Genomic DNA, 19299 nt, shown 5'->3' with positions numbered 1-19299 from the left:
GGAGTGTGTGGGAATGAGAGAGACAGAGAGAGAGAGAGAGAGAGAGAGAGAGCGTGCGAGAGAGAGACAGAGAGAGTGAGAGAGACAGACAGACAGTCACTGGGAGTCATTCCTTACCTTCTTCAGTCGGCCAGTGCGTGTGCCAGTGAAAACCACGGTGTTCCCATGGTAATCATACGCCGCTACAGAGGTCATTCCATCATCCTTGTCAATGAAGAGGGGGATGCCCTCAATTGTGCTAGTGCCCCCAAGAGGTTGGTTGAAGTCCTGCCCACAGAAATTATCATCAATCTGCAGAGGCTGCAAAAGAGAAAGAGAGAAGATTAGTCTACTGTATGTGAACATGGGGGATGTTGTGCATGAGCTATTCCAAAACAGAAGTCCCAGCAGAGTGAGGAAAGGTTAAGATCAATAAAAACAAACATATACATATACACATACACCCCCCCATTGTTATTTATTATGGTTGTGCAATATAGAAAAGTCAGGTTAGCTGTATTGCAGAAAACAGACAACCATGTATTGTGAAAACAACAAAAGAAAGTAGACTTGGGTTTATGGTGAATAATGTTTTTTTCCCTTCAGAGCTCAATGCTGTTTCAGATTAATACTACGACTACTACTACTACTACTACAAAATACAAAATAAAAAATAAATAAATAAAAACTAAAAAAAATGCTTGGATCCTTTACAGACCTCCCTTACATATTAGATGCTAACCATGTTATGTGGTAATTAATATTATTCCAAAACTACTATTAACTATTACTACAAAGCCTCATTTCGCCCAGTAACTGCATACAAAATTTCATGCAAGTTTCATAAGTGACATGGTCAGAATATACCACAGAAAATGGGGCATCTCCCAAGTTTCTTAGGAGAAACATACCTCGGTTCCTAGCGTCAGCGGCTATTTCAGCCACAGCTAACAACAAATGCATACTAAAAATGTATACTTTAAAAAAAAGACTTGTGTAAGTTATATGTGTTTTATTAAAACAAATGCTTAAAAATTCGACTAGCAGGAAGTGAAACCAGATTATTTGTAGAGAGAAGTGCCGCTCTGTAATGGTTTCCAGTTTGTCGAATGCTAGAGACGCTACATGATGAATCTGTGAATTGATCTTAACGGGGGGGGGGGGGGAAGAAAAATCAAGCGTCTCACCACCTGGCCTTTAATTTCGGAAAGCAGAAGTGTGTATTGCCCAAATATGTCAAAGAAACCTTAGCCGTATATTTCGTTTTTTTATATACGACAAATGGGTTTTGGATAGTAGGACGCTATAACATTTCAGCTACTCCAGCGTCAGCTCACCAATTAACCAGCTCAGTGGCAGCGTTACTGCCCAGAACCCGTCTTCTTTTCTATTTTAGTCCAGTACATGATCCTGCTTTCCAAAATTAAAATATGATTCTGGGCAAGCGGGGAGAAACTGTTAATTCTTCGTTTTTAGCCGTTTAGCTCCATTCAACCCCGTTCATTGCTCAGTTTCTTTTTAAATATATCTAACGGCAAGAATAGGAACCGATTATGCTCCTCTCAAACCAGCCCTGGTGAGACAAGAGTCCCGCTCTTTACCGTTACCCTTCCGAGTCCTACCTAGCTTTTGTAAGATAAATAACTGCTTCATCAAATGTATCCGTATAACTGCTTACATATAATTAAGAAATTAATTAAAGAACCATAGCCACATATTGAAATTGAAACAGAGCGTTGAAAAATGTAGCTAGCTATTTAGCTAGCCACGTCTGGCGCGTTACGTAAGTGGTGACGGCTGTCGCGCGCGTAAAAGTGGCGCGCTGAAGACGCACGCGACACCCCTGAGCCCGTCTTGCTGAAAAGCGCGAGAGGAAATCAGTGTCTTCATGTCCATAAGCACCCTGGCAGCGGTGGCTGATGCAATGAGCAGGCAAACAGTAAATTCAGGAGGGGAAAAAAAAAGAAGAATATTATATCTATCTATCTATCTATCTATCTATCTATCTATCTATATGCGCGCATGCATGCATAGGCAGCCTAGGCAAGCTGTAGTTTGGCTCTTTTCAGTTTGCTAGCTAATTATTCTTGACTGATTTTATTTTATCTTATTTTATTTCTATGAATGATTAAAGATTTTGTCGTTGCATTACTACAAAATCCAAACAGACACGTCCTTCACCTGTGCTGATGGAATTTAGGATTCACTGGTTGAAGGCAGATTTCCATTCAGCAAAAGCCATATTTTTTTATTGTAAAAACAAGTCTATTAATAATGGATTCCCATGGACGGATTTAGATTATGAATAGCATTCCATAAACAGAGTTTTGAGCCAAATGGTTTGTGAAATGTTCTGTCCCCATAGGCAGATCCATCATAGTGTACAACTAAACTTAATATCCATTCAGAAATCTAGCCATGTAACATTGCAGCATGTTGCTTCTTCTTTATGTGATCATTTTTTCAAGTTAAAACATTCCAAACTGCCTCAATGATAAAAAAAAAAAAACTATTTAAAAAGTTAAAAGTTCAAGGGTCAAAGGTCAAGAATATAAAAATAGAAATGCTCTGTATGACTGTAGCCAATGTTTACTGCCATTTCAACTGCCCTTGGAACCCATTTGAAATGTTTTAAACAACTCTTGAAAAAGTAGCGTTTTAATACTGCACCAAATTTTGTATGCTAATCTTTCACATCAGCCATGCCTACATAAAACTGACAAAGGCACCAATTAATGCATCCCAATTAAAGAGTACGCAGCTCTAAAAATCAAGCACTTCACAGTGTGCTTAGAAAAATATCTAAAATTCTGTGCCATCTTGGCTAGCCATGCTGCATTTTCACATCGTATCAGTGAAAATATTCACAAACGCTTTTGCCAAAATACTCCATATCCCACAGGGCTTCTAGTGCACGTACTGGCCCACTGGAACTCTGAACCTGGTGTGGGGCCTCTGAATCAGAGTGGTGAAAAGAGCAGGACACGACTCATCAGAGACCAGAATCAGACTGACCCGTAAAAGCGCACACACAGCCTTCATACACTCGCTCCTTTTCTTGTTATTCCCTTCCCTATGTTTGCATTCTCTACCACGCTGCATACGTGTGTGTGTGTGGTATGTACTCTAAGCCATTGCTGGCAGCACAAGCCATATCAAACCCCCCCCCCCCCCCCCCCCACATCTCCTTTCACCCCAATTCCCTCCGTCTCTCCTAATCTATCCAGAGGGCTCTAGGGCTCCTGGCAGGAAGAGCCAGAAGAAAAGGAGCAGAAGAAAAGAGCGCAAAAAAAGAGGAAAGGAAGAGTCAGCTGGGTATCAGTTCACTTAACAAACCCCCTCTCAAGGCACCTTACACACAGACAGAGACACACACACAGACAGACAGAGACAGACAGACACACACAGACAGGAAAAAAGACACTCCACATATTGGTTTAGTACATTACCATGGGACCATGGTACAGGTGGTGTATACAAACTATTCAGTAAGCAGTGAGAGGACACTTAATAGCTAGAACTCGGCACACACTCATTAAGGCAAAGAGGATAAAAGATGTAGCAACAGGCGAACAAAACCTTGTTTAGCAGATACCTAAGGCTTTAAACTAGAAGCCCACACATTCTGTAGCAGATTCCTAAAGCTTTACAATAGCCTCCCCTTTACACTCCTGTGTCATCTTTTCTCAGTTGAAGCAATTGGACTTCAAACCACCGAATAAGACAAAGTAAGGCAGCGCGCGCGCGCACACACACATACACCCACACCCACACACCCATTTAACTTAGTCAGGCCCTACAGGCTGCCAATACAATGCATTAGAGGATGAAGCCAATGGAATACACCGCAGGTAGCAGAGTGGTAAATCTCTCTGCCCTGGCATTCAGTCAATGCCCCCCCCCCCCCCCCCCACACACACACGGACGTATACACACACACACACACAGTGTGAGATACACACCAGTACATCACTGGCCTAGAGCCAAACTCTGCTATTGTACTACAGGCTTCAGGTCCAACCACGCATGCGCACGCATACACGCACACACACACAGAGGCTGTGAGAGGACGTGAGCAGAGTGTGTATCAGGTAAAGAGCGGCAGAGAGAATGATAAGTCATGGCTGGATGCAGAAGGATTAGATTGAAGTCAGGGAGCAGAGTGTTGGGCGTACTATTGTGTGTGTGTGTGCGCACGCGTGTTAATAGACTTCCAGTCTCTGTATGTGACACTGTGTGTATAATGTCAACAGGAACACGAAGTCCAGGGTATTAAAGGGCTCGGGAGAAACAGGAGAAACATCAGTGCCAGCTTTCTCAACGTTCTCCTTCTCTCGCTGTCTCTCTCGTCTTTCTCTCGCCACGTCTCTCTTTCTTTCAGCCCCATCTTCAGTTTCACCCACACACACACACACACACACACACACGTCTGGCCACAGGCTGAGGAGTAGGAGGGGGCCCTCTCTCACTGGGTCAGGTGTGGAGGCAGGCGGCCCTGGAGGGAGGCCCCGACGGGCTGGGGGCCTCGTGCCAGGAAGCACGCACAAACATGGCCATTCAGTACACAGATAACCAAGCCTTAAAGAAAGCAGCCCCAAGGCAGAACTGGCGAGGATAAGACAGCCGCTCTGACCACTGCTTACGAATGTTAATGATTTCTGTGTGTGATTTCACGTTCCCCATTAATTATATTGCCTGTGTGTGTGTGTGTGTGTGTCCCTAATTTAAACACACACACACAAAATAATGGCTAACTAATGAGGTTAGGGGCGGAACCAGTAAGGCTACCCACTAATGTCCAGAACTACAAAATAGTGTGTGTTTCTGTTGGCTATAAGGTACATATTGCTTAAAACATGCACCTCTGGGAAACCATAAACTATAAACACACAGAACTGTAGCCATTAGTAAATATAACCCCACACACACACACCAAAAAAAAAACAAAAAACCCTTACTTCAGCGCACACAACCTTAAAAAAACCTGTACCTATCATAGTACGTGGCGAGAACATCCAGTTAAAGTCCCCATATTCCTGTAAAGCTAAGGAATGTCACACCAGCACACAGCCACATACCCCAAATACCACAGTCGCTTCAAAAACCCTCCTCACACAGTGAGAGTCTGTGCATGTGTTTGTCAGTGACTGGATTTCACTGTGACTTTATTCTACAGATATTCACACCAGTCAAAAAGGCTCGTGCATGCTAATGAATCAGGCGTTGTGTTGCGTACATGAATGTCATAACCTACACACTTGATCTGGAAAAACACTGCAGTGCAGCTGCTAATGTTGCCCAAAAAAAATGTAAAAATCCCCCAAACGTTCACAATGTATACGTGACGGAGGACAGGTCTGCGCAACTTTGACAAAACCCCTCAGAATTTATGAGACTGCACTTATACAGTCTGAGATCAGAAAGGGTGCGTTTAAAACTGTGTGCCCACCCAGTGACCAATGATTTGATAAAAGTTGTTGCTGTGCCGTTATACCAGCAAATGCAGGACTGCCGGATACAGCTCCAGTGAAGACAACACACCCCAGTGCTGGTACTCCAGATTCAGCACAGGATATAAATAAATAAAAGGAAATATAAAATAATAATAATAATAATAATAATAATAATAGTAATCTATTTAGCCTCCTGAATTGCCATCCCTATTTAATGTTTCTGCAAGTGGGTGGGTGGGGTGTGTGTGTTTGAGAGAGAGGCTGAAAAGTACCAGCAGTCTGAGTCTGTGAAAAAGTAGAGAATAGATGAGGCAAGACAGGCATTTCATCTTTATGACTGTACGTGTGCGCGCGCAATTGCAGCAGTGTGTGATAAGCATGCAGCAGTGTGTGAGACTGTAAAGTATGGATCTGAATTCAATCAGAGGCGTGTAATCTGGAGTGTTTAGCTGAGCGGCGAACGCGGCCCGTGTTACGGAAAAACCATTTAACAGATTAAACCCTCAAATCTGCACAGCAGAGAGAGTGCGAGACGCAGATAAGCACCTCAACAGCCCCTCTCAGCCACGCACATCTGCTGCCGCGCCCAGCGGCCCGCCGCCGAAATTCCGACGCGAGCCTACACGCACACGCTTGCGCTACCAAAAACCAAGCCTCTCTAATCTCCCCCCATGTTCACCAGATCTCTCTTCTGCGGGAGTTGCTGTGGTAAGAAGGGAAAGTGTTTATTAATAATAATAATAATAATAATAATAATAATAACAACAACAACAACAACAAACGCACATTCCCGGCCTGCGCGAGCAAGCTCCGCGGCGGTGGACGAGGGGCTGAGAAAGGAAGTGACGGGAGCAGGCAAGCAGTTGCGTTCCGCTGTGCTTAAAAGTGCACGCCTACGTACACTTTTCACACACCCTCCCTCCCTCCCTCCCTCACACACATACACGCACATCAAAAGAGCTCCGTCGCATCCTGTAACGCTGAATCTCAACCTCCACTAACCAGATGCTGGCCTGGCTTCAGATCTCAGTCAAGGGGTCAAGCGTGTCTGCTGACCACAGCTTCAATTCTGACCTATTAAACGAGCAACCCACTGCAGCGCGGTGATGACTATACCATGTGGTCCGACGTAAAGTAAAAAAAAAATAATAATAATAATAATTAAATTAAATATTCACTGGCCTTACTGACCCACGCGACAGGGGGTCGCTGACTCGTCAGACGCGCAGGCGTGGTGCGCCTGCAAGATTGCTTCCGACCCTTCCCCCGCCCCCACGTTGCTACCCATGTCCGAAACCGCCCTCGGTCAGAGCTTCAGGTGCGATGCTGTCCAGTACACAGATCAGGGTTTCGGAGGACATTTCCCCACTGGCGACGCAGCTCAGTCCCAGACTAAGACGAATCCAGGTCTGGTGCCCACTTCCTCCAAGCACCGAGAGTCGAGTCGAGAGACTCTGGGTCTGTGTTAGAGAGTCCCGAGCAAACTGCGCTGCAACTGCGCACGAATAATGCCATGCATCAGCATCCGCTTTAATACGTCGGAGGCTCGTGTAAATTGTTATGAATGTTTCGTAACTTCCAAATATATAGCGAGGCCGTTTTAAGCAGTGTGAAACAGCCCCAGCACTGAGCTCCTGGAAGTGCTGCTTGATAGGCTGAAAATGAATCAGCTGTTGGGGGTCTTAACTTTAACTGACTTGATTTGACCCTTTAACTAGCTAAATCAAAGTCAGAGTGCCAGATCGGAAAGAAGGAAAGAAAGAGGGAGAGAGAGAGAGAGAGAGAAAGAGAGAAATACTCTGATGGCAGCAAGGACAGAATCAGGATTCTCTAAATGAATTAAGAGAGTGAGCGAGAGAGAAAGAAAGGGCTGAGAAATCCAGTCAGCTGAACTAATGATGTCCCTGTCTGACTAAATAATGAAAGGTGGGAGGGAGGGAGAGAGAGAGAGAGAGAGAGAGAGAGAGAGAGAGAGAGAGAGAGAGAGAGAGAGAGAGAGAGAGAGAGAGAGAGAGAGAGAGAGAGAGAGAGAGAGAGAGAGAGAGCCTAGATTTCTCCTACCATTGTCTCAGTTACAAAATTGACCACACGTATCCATACAGAAACAGATATACAGATGCATATCTACAGACACAGATGGATATGTAGATGCATATCTGTACACACGGGTAGACGATTCTGATAAACGTCTCCCTCGTGCTCCCGGACGCGTTTCCCAGGGGAGGCAAAGCACCGTCTCAGAAAAGCTCAGTCACAGCGCGCAGAACTCAACTGGTGTGGGCAGCGGAGCCTCGAACATGGGGAGGCTCGTCAAAGGGAAAAGGCCCCCCAGAGACGTTCCCCTGCGCGCCGGCCGTTTCGTGCGCCTGTGGGAAAGCTCCTGTCGTTCGGAGCAGGAGGACCGGGAGCCGTCACGAACCATAAAACAAGAGCCTTTTTTGTTTTGTTTTGTTTTGGTTTGGTTTCCCCCCCCCACAATATCCTTTGCTTGGTCCAAAAAAGCAAAATCTAAAAGCATACATAAACAAACAAATGTTCTTAATTCATTGGGTACCTGACTGAGAATTCAGCGCCGATTTCAGCATTTCCTGCTGCGTTTTAATTGGAGGCCGTAAGGGGCAGGCCGGACTCACCGAGTTGATGCAGGCCAGCTCCTTGTTGAGCAGCCAGGGCAGCGAGAGCTTGCCCTCTCCACGGTAGCACGACTGGATCCTCTCCTTGATCTTCTCCTTGACGCGGCGCAGCGTGAACAGGCACAGGGCCGTCTCCTTGGGCGGCTTGGCCCGGTTCTTCTGGCCCTGCGCAAAGACGGTGAAAAGGATGTCCTCACTCTCGGACACGCCCAGCGCGCCAGCCAGCTGCCGGCCGGGCTTGCTGAGGTAGGCGTCCTGGATGAGGCGGTACTCCACGCCGTCGCGGCTGCAGCCAATGGGGAACTCCACGTACGAGTAGAACTTGGGGTCATCCACGCATAGGCGCACGATCTTGGAGGTGAAGAACTGCTCGCCGCTGGCGTCGGGCGAGGTGAGCTGCGTGTCCAGCTGCAGCGTCAGGTAGTAGACGAACTGCTCGCTGCCGAAGCCGTATACGTAGTAGATGTCGAACGCCGGGAACTTGGACAGCGTGTCTGACGGGATCTTCAGCTGCGACGACACGAACTCGTCTTGGTAGACGAAGCTGAACATGTCGGCGTCCTCCTCGTTGGTCGTCAGCTTGCGGCTGGACAGTGTGGGGAAGTACTCCGACTTGCCGTCGATGGGCGTGCCCACGAACAGCTTGCCACGCTCGCCGTCCGAGACGATGACGCCTGACATGGTGCCCGCCTCCGCCACGCTGGACAGGTAGTGCTCCTTGCGGTGGTGTGGCTCGCCCAGCTTGAACAGGTCGTCCAGCCGGAGGAACTGGCAGATGCCCTGCGAGGCGCTGCCGCAGGCGATCAGACGGTTCTGCCCGTAGTCCACTAGCAGCAGCTTGTTGACGTTGTCCGTCTGTGCCAGGTCGTGCGGGCACGACTGCACGCTGGGCGGTGGGTAGCACTTCTCGTTGTCCACCACCGGCCCGGTCATGTGGCTCCGGAGCCTGGTCAGGTTGCTGGAGAGCTTGTAGATCCAGTTGACGGCGCCCACATACACCTCGCCCGTGCCATTGTGCACGGCCAGGTGGGTGAGCCCCCACTCCGCCGGCGAGAAACTCCGGAAGGGCTCGGCGGCGCCCCCCGCGGGCCGAGGGACCGCGGAGAGGGCCAGCAGGCCGAGCAGGAGCGCTCGCCCTGGGCAGGGGGCACGGCGGGGCCCTGCCTGAGGCCACATGTCAGCTCTGGGGCTTCGCGGCAGACAGTAGGGGCGGTACGTTCGCTCTCTTTCTCCGACGGTCTTAGTTGAGCGCCGTGACGTGTATGTGCAGATTCAACCAATGAGAGCAGGCGGAGAGTCAACCTTCACAGTGTTCCCTTCTCTTCTCTCCTCAACGCTGTTGAGACTCGCCGGCCGAGGGCCCTGAAAGACAACAAAGGGAGAAACCAATCAAATTTCAGCATGATCGGAACTTTTCCCATCGGTCCAAAGGCGACGGCGGGGGTGGGGGGTGGGGGTGGGGGGGTGTTTGGAGCCATGAGGAAACCTTAAAGACGATATCATCTGCGTGAAATAAATGGCCGTGACTAACGCGGTCGGGGGGGGGGGGGGGTTTAGACCCCGACAACATTTAATTACCGAGACAAATGGCGAGGATCGCGGAGACGGACTGGGGGACGGACGGCGTGCCGACTCATCACGGAAGAGCAGCGCGACTGTGCAGTCTCTTCAACAAATTCATAACGCATCCGTTATCGCCAAGTGTCTTGACAGGAGCTTTTTGCAGATTAAGTATTCTCTCTGTCTCAGACTCACACACACACACACGCACACGTCTTTTCCGAGAGGTATTGGGAAATGAACTCTTCAGTGAATAGGGAAACCTATTCAAGTTCCTCTCTATGCACTTCATGTGCATATCCATAGCTTAACCGTCACTGCTGGGCCGACTGCACCGTTATCCCGACCGGGGTGTATACACGCCGGTCTGCTCGCGTGCCCCGTGGAAAATGGCCCGTTACGAACATTCTGCCCAAAGCACACGGACGAAAGGCGAAAACATACATGCTGTTTGAACTGCCAAAATCCACACCCCTCAGCCCCGCCCCCGCCCCGACTTTGAAGTAGTTTCGCCCCGGTCCGCACAGGCCACGGTGACTAATCGTTCTGCGCAGATGTCAATAAGTGGAGTGTGCAAAAGATCCATTAGGCTCAGTCTGTATTTCCACATGTAGGTTAATGTCATGCTTCATATCCCCGTTCGTATTCGATATCTGGGCTAATGGGCCGAGACTTCTCAGTGTAAGCAGGTTAACGAGGCCCGTTAGGTCACGGCGCGGCAGCTGGACTCTGACCAGTGGCATCGGGAGGATTTTTTTTTCCCCCTGCGCAGTACCAGACCCGGTGCTGGTGAACTCCCATCTAGCTGGGCTTGTGATTTTTTTTTAAGGTTCTGTCCACAGGACTTCCCACGGCGGCGAAGTCAATGCTCCTCAAGGGCCTTCGGACTCCAGGGCCTTGGGGGTCGAGAGGAAACCGAGGAGGAGGGGGGGGGAGCGGGGATGCGGCTAGGCGGCTGAGGGCAGCAGGCCCCCCCCACGCCTCCTTATCTCGTCCGCCCCTTTCCTACAGCGTGTGATTGAGGGCCGTCTTATCTGTCCATCATCCCCAAGGACGAGGGGAGGGCGGGGGGGAGTCACTCCGCACGGCTCCCGCGGGCCAGAGGGAGAGAGCGGGGGCGTGGCAGGGCGGGTGGGGGTGCAGGGGGTTGGGTGAGGCGGGGTCTCCGAGGCCAGACCTGCCAGAGGAGGCAGGGCAATTAGAATGCATCAGAGCGGGGGCGGGGGGGTGGGAGATCCGAACCGATAGCTGCACGCGAGCGCCGGCTCGAATCCCAAATCTGGCGGAGGAGATTCAGCTAAACCCCTTTTTGGGACCCGGAAATGGACGTGTCGGAACCTAGAAGGATGGGTTTGTGCAAGTTCCTCTTTTGCGTCCCTGCAGAGCGTGAGAATCCGTGCAGGTCCGTCTGGAGTGCACTGCTGTGGAAGAGGTCACTCGGATAGCTTTAAGATCAGACACGATCAGATGATGGGTTTGCCATAGAACAAATGGCATTCTGACTCTCTACTCTATATAACTGCATTGTGCACCCAGAACAGATGTCAATTTAAAACCAACAGTGGCCATGGAGCCTGGCTTATTTAGGCATGTCATTTATGTACCGTGTGTGCGGGTGTGTGCAGGTGTGTGTGTGAGTGAGAGAGAATGAGAGATGGGGAGAGACTATAACGTGTAGGAGACTGTCTCTGTGTTCATTTCTCTTCATTTGAGAAGATCAGCCTCGATGTAGCAGATTGTAAATTTCATGACAAATTGCATCTGTGTGCCCTCACGTTGTTATGAGGCGCAGTAATGGGTGAAATGCCATCGCTGCTCCACTCCAACACACACACAAAAACAAACACACACACAGCTGGGTCATAGCTGGCATGCAGAAGTGGAAGAGCAGCAGGTTGGGGCAGGCCACGGAACCCTCTCAACACCGCAGTCCACAACCCCTGACGGACAGTTGGGAAAACACCAACTCTCCCCCTGATAAAACAAACCCTCTCCATTTCCAATTTGCCTAAAGGCATTCGAGCTTCTCCGAACTCTTCTGTATTTCAATTTCCGTGTGCCTTTTTAACGCTTAAATTTCAATTTCCTTTCATGATGCGGACACAAAACCTATTCGCAAGATGAAAACGCAAAATGAAAACTTGGAACGAGGGAGCTTTCGAAATCACGGCCAGTGAGGGAAAGAACAGGGGAGGGGCGCGACGAACGCGTCCAGCGGGGGTGGAGGAATCCGGGAGGAGAGCAAGAAAGGCTCTGGTCGCTTCCTTGCACCTTGCAGCCTGCGACGCTCCGACTCCGGAGGCAGCAGGCGGCCTCTGTATCCGGCCTGTGCTCAACTCCTCTCGCGAGCACTCGAAAACTCTCCGCGCGCACGCACACACACACACGCACACACACACACGCACGCACACACGCGCACGCACACACGCGCACGCACACACGCGCACGCACGCACACACGCACGCACGCACACCCAGACGGAGCTCCTGGACAGCCCGCTAAACCTGTCTCCTTAGATAATAGGGTGTGGTGGCAGGGCTGACTGCTGATTTATTGCTTGTGGCATATCAATTACAGCACTGGCTTCAGAAAAGGGGGGGGGTGAGAAAGAGGGAGCAGGGGAAGGAGGGAAGAGAGAGAGAGCGGGGAGAAAGAGGGAGCAGGGGAAGGAGGGAAGAGAGAGAGCGGGGAGAAAGAGGGAGCAGGGGAAGGAGGGAAGAGAGAGAGAGCGGGGAGAAAGAGGGAGCTGGGAAATTGTGTATTCTTAACACAGCAGTATACAGAAAACAACACTAAATTGTATGACAGTGCTAAAATACTCACACAGCTGTACAGGACATCTACACACACCCACATCGACACCCACATCAACACCCACACAAACCAATGTTTTTTCAAAACTAAGGCACCTTTAAAAGCACTGAAGGCAAACACAGACATGGCATCATGGCATCACGGTGGCCTTCAGCGTATCTGTGGGGTAGTGGTGGACAGGACCGTGGCGTTTACATGACATGCTGCTCCGCACCAAGATGCTGGTGTCACATCTCCTTACCCTAATAATTAAACACCCAAACAAAACTTGAGCGCATCGGCTATTGCATGTACGCGCACTCACACACACGCACACACAGATGCACACACGCACGCGCTCACACACAGCTGACTAGGGCTAGAACACTAACTACACTCTATCTATTACAAATCAAAAGAATTCACCAGTGTAAAAGCACTGCATAGTTAGCTCTGTGTGTGTGTGTGTGTGTGTGTGTGTGTGTGACAGGCTGTGATGGGAATGGCAGCTGCCGTGCCCTGAATACTCCAAACAGATGCACTTCTGTCTCATTTAATAGAACCCTCCGTCATCAGCTCTCTACACACACTTACACACACACACACACACACACCCGTCCTCATGTTTTCAGCAATAAACAGAATTAATCTGACATAGAGCGCATGAGGCTGGGTGTGTGAACAGTTCTGTGTGTGTGTCTGTGTTGTTGGGGTGTGAACAGTTGTGTGGGTGGGTGTCTGTTGTTGGGGTATGAACAGTTGTGTGTGTGTGTGTGTGTGTGTGTGTGTGTGTGTGTGTGTGTGTGTGTGTGTTGAGGGTAAGTTGACATCCATGTATTTAAAGAGTGTCTGTGATGAAAGGCCTTGTCCTCAGGTCAAACCTACAGTATTACTCCCCAAGGACAGAAACAGCACTCTGTGTATGTGTGTGTGTGTGTGTGTGTGTGAGAGAGAGAAACAGGTGCAGTTCCTGACGACTCCCCCCCCACCTCCCGGCCAAGCCCTCCCTGAAAAAAGAGGGAGAGCAAGAGAAAGTGAGCAGCGAGGGGGGGGTTCTGAAACAGGGGAAACAGGTCCAGCCCCCCCAAACTTTCCAGCACCCACTTTCTCTCTTTTACTCACTACCGCACAGCTGCTTCAACCATCCAGAGAAAACAGCAGGAAGGACGATAGGCGTTTGCGCGTTATGTACCAAACATCGCGGGATTGCAGCATGGGACCTGATTACGAGCCCGTGTCACCTCAGGAGAGGGTTTGGCCACGCCCACTCCTGTACGAGCCAGGAGGTACTATCTTACAAGTGAGGCTGAGCACTGGTCAGCCTGCTCATGGATTGGCGGAGCGGGTTATCCGAGGTACGACAGTGGGTGCCGGGCGGACGAGACATTCCGCTCCCCAGGCCACGTGGGCATTTAACATTCCTCGAGCTGCGGCATCACGGGCCACAGTTGTCAGAAATCGACATTCCGCGCTGGAGGCCCCACGTGCGTGTCCTGCAGTCGGTGCCGCATTATTTAGCTTCCGTGGGTTGTGACAGCAGAAGGCGGACTCATCTAGGCCTGTGAGGTTGCTAACTGGACCACGGACGGCCGGCGGTACGTGGCGTGGTCCGATAAGCCATGGTACCGGCTGTTTGGGGGTGATGGTTAGGGGTCGTGTGCGGCGAGGCAAGCCGGGCTGGGCAGGCTGGTCCGCTGTGCCGCCCGAACACGTCACTGACCGGTGCCTGCTACGTTTCAGTGGCTTCCCACCTCCTAGAACAGACCGCTCGTCGGCTTTCCAGAGTTGGTGTGTGTAGGTTTGTGTTAAGGAGCAAGATCTTGCATGGCCGTATCTGGGTGTCCAACATCGACTCCCAACTTCATCTCTGCACGCAGCCCTCCCAAAGGCTCAGCCCGGACGCGGCCCGTCGGGAGGCTGTCAGGGAGAGCGGTGGGGAGGAGACCCAGATGCAGGGGAGGGGAGGAGACCCAGGTGCAGGGGGAGGAGACGCGGGTGCAGGGAGGTGACCTCTGCTCTTAGGACGTGGTGAACTAACCTGCTCCGCCCACCCCACCCACCTTCATTACTATTAGTGTATATGAGAGAGGCAGGGAGACAGAGAGAGATTAAGGAAATGAATCTTAGGGGTGACCTCAGCATTTACACTATAGCTATCAGTGCTCTACTGGTTCTGTCAATGTTATCAGTCAATAGACCCTAGCCCACACACACTCACACGCACTCAACCACTAACAAACTCCCTTCATAAAATTGGCCTTCGCATCAGGTGATGCTCAGATAAGAAACTTACATTTCTAACCAGGAACGGCATTGGACCAAAAGGGCCGACACCCAGGCGTTATTTGCATTCATCTCCGCGTTGGACGTGTCCGAGCCTGGACGTCTGGCCGTGCACCTTCACAGACAGAAAGGGCTGTGAAGGGGGGTTGGGGGGCGTTCAGCACCGAGGCAGAACCGATCTTGTGCGAGGTGTCGTGTCTAATAAAACCCGGCACATCGCCTCACCGTCTGGCGGCGAGTGGCAGCCTCGGGAGCTGTTCACTTCACTTCCTGAACTGGCATGGTGCTTGCCATGCTTACTGGGTTAACAGACTGGAGGGAACGGGAGGAGGGGAGAGGCACTTGTGGGAATATACTTTCTCTCCTTATTCTCTCTCACACACACACACACACACACAGACACACACACACAGACACACACACACAGACACACACACACAGACACACACATACAGACACACACATACAGACACACACATACAGACACACACACACACACACACACACACACCTCTAAGCCTCCTGATTTCCAAGGTCAGCCAGCACACATACGCAGTGAAGCATATACACCACCACATGCATCCTTGATCATATGAGAGAGAGAGTCTGAGTGAGTGAGTGAGTGAGTGAGAACAAGCAGCAACTCTTATTTATTGCGTTAAGTCCCACAAACCAAGAAGGGCCTTCCCTCTTTAGCTCAACACTGGGAGAAAGGGGTGTTGACAGTGAGCAAGAGAACAGGGGGAGACGAGGAGATAGAGAGAGAGAGGCAGAAATAAAGAGAAACATGATCTGAAATAAGATGAGCACACAGAGGTTGGTGGAACACCAAAGGCGATAGTGAGTGAAAAGAATGCAGGGGGAGAAAACGGGAGAGAGAGAGAGAGACTAACCGACAGAGACAGATTTCATTCCAACACGCCACACTACTGAGGGACGGCTTCTCATAGCCTGTTACATCTTTACTGTAAACAATAAGCAAATTACCATCTTGAGCAACTTAAACCACCCACCCACCCACACACCCCTAGCTAATGTTCACTTCCTAAGGCGAAGGGGGCCAGAGAGTCACAGGGGGGTGCGGGGGTGGGTCTGGACTACAGCAGAGTGGCACAATCCACATTTTCCCCTGGATTCTTCTGTGCCAATCTTGAAACTATTTTTCTGACCTTTACAGACAAATAATACAATTTCCTGAGTGTGTGTGTGTGTGTGTGTGTGTGTGTGTGTGTTGACACAGCGACACTCAGCTAATGAATAAGTGCACTAACACACCAAATAAGCCCTCCGTCTCTTTCCCTGCTTAGCGTTCTCATTATCAGAAAGGGTACATTTGCATCTTAAACACAAATTAAACTCTTAATTGAATTGCAGATTTTTGCCAGTTGTAACTGTGCGTGTGCGCGTGTGCGTGCGAGGGAGAGCGCACAACAGAGAGGGAGTGAGAGAGAACAAAGTTCTATACTTTTCAGCAGTGGCGGAGCTTAAGTGTTTTCGCACAGTAGGTGCTGATCAGTTCACGGAGGGAGACCGCGATGTCGGCGGATGAGAAAGTGTGTGAGCGAGCCGTAGCGGACTGGAGCGTCTTATTTCCGCATCACTCTCTCCACTTGTTTGTGAAGCCCTTAACATCCAGGCAGAAGCTCCCCCGCACACAGCCAGGAACGTGATCAGGAAGATGTGGGGAAGTGTTACCGCGGTGAGCATGGCAATGGCCTTCCTCTCAACCTAGCCATAGAATAACCTGTAAAATAACCTGTACACTCACTAACACCAAACATTAAAGTACAAACACGCACACGCACACACACTGGTCAAGAGGACACGCATGCACAAAAAAACCCCCCAAAAAACACAACACAACACAACACAACCTGAAAGTGTGATGCGTAATTTGGGAGTCATCTTGACAGGCAGGCATGACTGTTTTTTCCCTTAGGACAAAACACTCAAACAACACTTACCACTACATTCCGCTGTAAGTGACAGTATCAGAGGACTAGATTTAGGTGTAACACCTTGTCCTGTGATATGGATGTGCGCGCACACACACACACACACACACAGAGAGAGAGAGAGAGAGAGAGAGCACGAGAGTGCCAAGTGGGAGACAGCCAGAAAGACAGAATGTTGGCGAGCTTTCTTTAGGTGAGCTCAGGAGGTAAGTAGCTTCTAGCATCCACCCTGGAATCCCCGGCATGTCTCTGCCAATCAAATGACTGACAGCGAGCGGTGCAATCAAATCAAGCTGATTTTTCACTGCAATCTCCTTTAGTGAAGTGCGGCCAGCACTCTGATTGGCCAGCCTCCCCGGGGCCACAGCCACGCATCTATTTAAATGGGGCCCCTGGCATGAAGATGAATGAGAGCCTGACGCTTAAGCATGCGGGAGAGCACATGTGTATCCCGTGGCTGCATGTATTAGGACAGGGACGCTACAGCGACAAAACCCTGGATTTGCAAGCCATGAGCAAAATATATTAGATATATTAGTCTACTGGTCCCACCAGAGTTCAGCATGCTTTAGACATAGCTCTGGCTCTTTCAGGGGTTCATAAGTAATTGGACAAATTACTTTCATTTGTAGATGTTTAGTGATTGGTTGAAATCGTTGGTAATCAAATATACAAAGACAATCCAAAAAAAAAAAAAGCCGTCACACTGGTCGAATTACTCCTGTACTGCAAGCTTTTTCTTTCTCTTACCTCCCTCCCTCCCTCTCTCTTTCATACGCACCCTCTCAAAAACAGGCACGTGCCCAAGACAAAAGGGTGTTGCGTGACATTCCTCGCCAGCTGAAATATGTAGCTTTGGAGTTACGCATCCGTATTGTGCAATCTGTCATCAGTGGTTCCACGGGCCAGCCCTTAAAGTGCATCTACGGCATGCACGCTTGGACACCCGCGCATGCGGTGACGTTCAGCAGTTAAGAGGCTGTGGAAGAAATGGAACTCGACTTCCCTGAAATCAGCGCGAGATGTGCTGTGTGCCCTTCTGGATATGGGCCAGCGCTAAAGAGTGAGGAGAACAGGAGAAGGAGAGTGAAACGGTTGGACAGAGACAGGGAAGAAGGCAAACCCAAAACGTCGGGTTGGTTTCCAGAAGGCCACAAAGTCACAGAATAGAGGAAGGAAGGAGAGAGAGAGAGCACGAGAGAGAGAGAGTCTCGGTGACTAAGTGAGTGTGTGTGTGTGTGTGTGTGTGTGTAAAAAACAAAAGACTGGAATAGAAAGAGTTCAATTTAAATCTGAGTCAGCTCAGTCAGTCTCTCACGCTCTCCCTTAATCACTCATCTCCACTATCTTTCACTGCAGCCTAAACACATGGTTAGAAACCACATACACAGCGAGAGAGCAGGAGAGAGGAGACACAAAGAGACATACACACACAAAATTGGTCCACTCCCCTTCTTCTCCTCCTCTATTCGCCTGCCTCACACTCTCCTCTGGCAGGAGAAGCAAGGGCGTAGGTTTGGTAAATTCCTCACTGTCCGTCCTCCAAACACAGCACTGGAATTCTTCCCATGCAAACGACGCTGTTAGAAAAAACTTTTTAAAAGAGGCCAGATCCAGGCTGGTCTCTTGCCTCATGCTCTTTAAATACCAGCACCTTCAGCCAAAATCTACATTTCAAACTCCTGAGAGTGAGACACGCATTGCCTTAGGCCTGAGAGTCAGAGCCATAACCCTACTTCCTTGACCACACACTCAAACACACGCAGATGTAATAACGTATGTACCTGATCTGTAACGTAAGACTATAAACAGCATTCACCAACATCTAGAGCATTCCAGTCATTTGTCGTCAAAATAAGATTGAGAACTTTATAGAAAATGTTGAGAACGTTCTAGAAAATGCTGTAGTTTCGCGTTTTAGCCTCGTCTTAAAGGATCGTGGCCAGGCCGCGCAGAACGGACCGGCGGACTAGTTTATGAGCTTTCAAAACACACAGGAAATGCATCTCGACTGCAAAACCACCTCGGCTTCTTCTGAATCGATAGTCTGGGTCGCGACACCAGAATTTCCCAACTGCCTGTTAAGCTGGGTGCTACAAAACACACGGCCACTTACAACACTCTAGAAATCCCGGAGCATCTGGCTTGTTCCCTCGCAGGAAACTTTTAAGTGTGGGAGTCGTTTTGCACACCAAAAAACACTCACATAACACACTCCTTATTGGCACATATTTATTCACACATGACCGGTTCAAACTGAGTTCAAAGCATGTCAAAACAAGTTCATTTCCCTAAAATTCCCATGCCTCTGTGTTGCACTTTGACCAAAATGTGTACATTGATGGAGTGTACAGTGCAATCTTTTGCATTATTTTTAGATGTCTAATTCCAGGCATCACTCAAAACCTTTGACAGTACTGAAACTGCAAAGCAGAAATAAAAAGAAAAGCATGGAGTGTTTTCAGTCTTACTGACTTACTTCTTACTTAAAAGAACTCTGACAACTATTTTAGCTGCCAATCATCAGTTTTCCCTCTTTTAAAATTCCCAATCATGTAACCAACACAAAAATATCAAATTCATATTCATACACTCAGACAATGTGTCCACATCTACTGTCCACATCTACTCATTACCTTAAAT

The 19299-nt window shown here is 49.3% G+C and overlaps 1 protein-coding gene across 1 annotated transcript in view; it reads right to left on the bottom strand.

The window, feature by feature from the left end:
- Positions 1 to 19299, bottom strand: part of plxna1b (plexin A1b) — a 119293-nt gene that overhangs the window by 87422 nt on the left and 12572 nt on the right. Inside the window, exons 2-3 of the mRNA XM_035524095.2 lie at positions 8066 to 9427; positions 118 to 300 (exon numbers count right to left, since the gene is read on the bottom strand). Coding sequence (XP_035379988.2) covers positions 118 to 300; positions 8066 to 9241 — 1359 coding nt within the window. The 5' untranslated portion in view covers positions 9242 to 9427. The remainder of the gene's footprint in view (positions 1 to 117; positions 301 to 8065; positions 9428 to 19299) is intronic.

The sequence above is a fragment of the Electrophorus electricus genome, chromosome 7 (assembly GCF_041902795.1).
Source record: "Electrophorus electricus isolate QZ-2024a chromosome 7, ASM4190279v1, whole genome shotgun sequence".
NCBI lineage: Eukaryota > Metazoa > Chordata > Actinopteri > Gymnotiformes > Gymnotidae > Electrophorus > Electrophorus electricus.
This window is presented reverse-complemented; position numbering and strand designations above follow the sequence as displayed.